The following is a 2,424-nucleotide window of genomic DNA, read 5'->3' as shown; positions in this document are numbered from 1 at the left end:
TTGCGACTAATCCTTAGTTTGGCCCAAACTTGCTCAATTATGATTGGATAGATTTGCAGAAACCCAACGGGCTTGTCGTTCACTGCACTTGCAGTATTATTATTGTGATTGACAGTGAGAATAGCTTTTGGACGATTTTAATGCAAAGTAACAATGAAAGCAATAGGAAATATCAGCGCTTTTCAATAGAGACACATGTCAGATGGAGGTGAAATTTAAGCGAATCTGTTTCATAACGTTACTACTATGAAGTACTTCCCCATATTTAATCCAAATTGGAGTACTTAATATTGATGAAGTTAAGAAAATTCGGGAGCCTTTTCGCACAAACGTACTGTACTGGTAGCCGTAAATTTACATAGTACGTGTATACACACACACCGATACAGCTGTATATGGATAATGCATGTACTAGTTGCCCCGCCTTTGTCGGCAAGAGTTGGCCAGAGGTCACGCTATCTATCAGTATTAGGGCAACCAAAGTTGCCAGAACTCAATTCGCCAACACCATGACGACCACCACCTTCCTTTCGGCATACGCGCTCGGTCTGGCCGCCATCGCCAACTACGCACAGGCTCACGGTCGGTTGATTGCCCCGCCACATCGTGGCTACATTGGCAAGTTGGCCCAATTCGCTGGGATCGTTCCACCCGACTACGACGACCACAGTCTCAACGCCGGTGGTATTGCGGCCACGTCTGGCGGCAAATTCGGCGTATGCGGCGACTCGTACTCTGGGACCCGGCAGCATGAAACTGGAGGCACGTACGGGACATTCCCCACCAATGGTGCCAAAGCCATCGGGGCCTGCTACGCTCCGGGGTCCACCGTGGACCTCCAAGTCCAATTGATGGCCAACTACAAGGGGTACTTTGAGTTTGGCTTGTGCAAACTGGACACGAAATACGACAAAGAATCCAATGAGTGCTTTCAAACGCTGGCCCAGCCCAGCGGCGAAACGAAATGGCAAGTGCCCCCAGGCAACGAAGTGTTTACGATCCAGTCGGTGCTCCCCGCTGGAGTGACTTGCGAAGGCGACGCTCACTGTGTGCTTCGATGGCATTATGTCGAGTGGAACAACACGGATGTGGGCATCGACGGCCAAGAACAGTATTGGAACTGCGCCGACGTGTACATTAGCAACACGTGTGGTACGGCTCCTGCACCTTGCTCAGTCGACCCCACCTACGCTCCTGCACCTAGCCCTTCCAAACTGACTGATGCCTCGGTGCCGGCTCCTTCGTCTGCCGCCGTCTGCGGCACATGCACCAACTGCTACTATCCTGGCTCGAACGCGTGCTTCATTGGGTGGTCGGCCGCTGAATGCGCGCAAAATCCCGCATTCAACTGGTGCGGCGCCAATGCGGTATTGCCGAGCACCAGCACCCTCACTACTTCTCCCAGTACCAAGCCCGTCACTCAACCCCCCAGCTATAAGCCTATCCCTATCCATTGTCCCAGCGCTAAACCCACCACATCTTCAATTGCCGCGTCTATGACAACAGCTGCTACTCCTGCACCTCCGTTAACTTATGGACCTGTGCCAACCACCACCACGTCTACACCTACGGCCGCACCTATTGCTGCTCCGACTACTGCACCCAAGACGAGTGCGACCACATCTGCATCTACCACGACCACACCTGCCAATGCGGTGCGGGATCAATTGATCAGTCAACACAACAAAATCCGAGCCGCCCACGGCATTGGCCCCGTGACGTGGGACGATGCGTTGGCGTCCATAGTACAAGTTTGGGCTAGCGAGTGCCATGGGTTTGTACATGGGGAACCCATCGGTGGTGGGCAAAACTTGGCCATGCATACCCCCTGTGGCGCCAACACAGCTCTCGCTTGTGACAAGGTGTTGGGGGCGTCGTGGGTTTGGTACGACAAAGAAGAAACGTTCTGGAACTACGGCAAAAACAAGTGCAACGGGCCCTGGGTCAAGTGCGGCCACTTCTCCAACATGATGAGTCCCGAAGTCAAGTCGATTGGGTGCGGGTGGTCCTTGTGTGACAACGGCAATTACGTCTGGTGCAACTACAACAACCCCGGGATGAACCCCAAGGTGCCCCCCCTTCGTGGCATCACCAAGCCCCAATTGATGGCGAGTTTAACAGTCTAGATCTTTCGTGTTTGAGTCGTCCTATTATAGTTGAAAACAATTGCATGTACATAGTATGCCAAAGAGATTGGACATGTCTATTTTCAACAAGGGTGGAGCAACCAAGTACAGTACCGGTACTAATAGCCTTTCATTAATTTTTAATCAATCGATAAATTTCAATTTCTATGTCCTACTATTCTGTCGACCAGCTTGTTCGCGTCCAACCCGAACAGTTCCCTTGAAGGCACATGGCGTCTTTTGCTTACGGCCACGTCACGAAAGTGACATCCTCCCATGTGACCGTTCAGGTGCGCCG

The 2,424-nt window shown here is 52.0% G+C and overlaps 1 protein-coding gene across 1 annotated transcript; it reads left to right on the top strand.

The window, feature by feature from the left end:
- Positions 1-509: 509 nt before the first annotated feature.
- H257_10504 (hypothetical protein) lies at positions 510-2,126 on the top strand (the record flags this gene model as incomplete). The annotated part of the gene is made up of 1 exon (XM_009837071.1): positions 510-2,126. The coding sequence occupies one exon, from the start codon at positions 510-512 to the stop codon at positions 2,124-2,126; it is 1,617 nt and encodes a 538-aa protein (XP_009835373.1).
- Between the last annotated feature and the right edge of the window lie 298 nt (positions 2,127-2,424).

Source organism: Aphanomyces astaci (genome assembly GCF_000520075.1).
Source record: "Aphanomyces astaci strain APO3 unplaced genomic scaffold supercont1.28, whole genome shotgun sequence".
NCBI lineage: Eukaryota > Oomycota > Saprolegniomycetes > Saprolegniales > Verrucalvaceae > Aphanomyces > Aphanomyces astaci.
The sequence above is the reverse complement of the archived record's forward strand: the minus strand, read 5'-3'. Positions and strand labels throughout refer to the sequence as shown.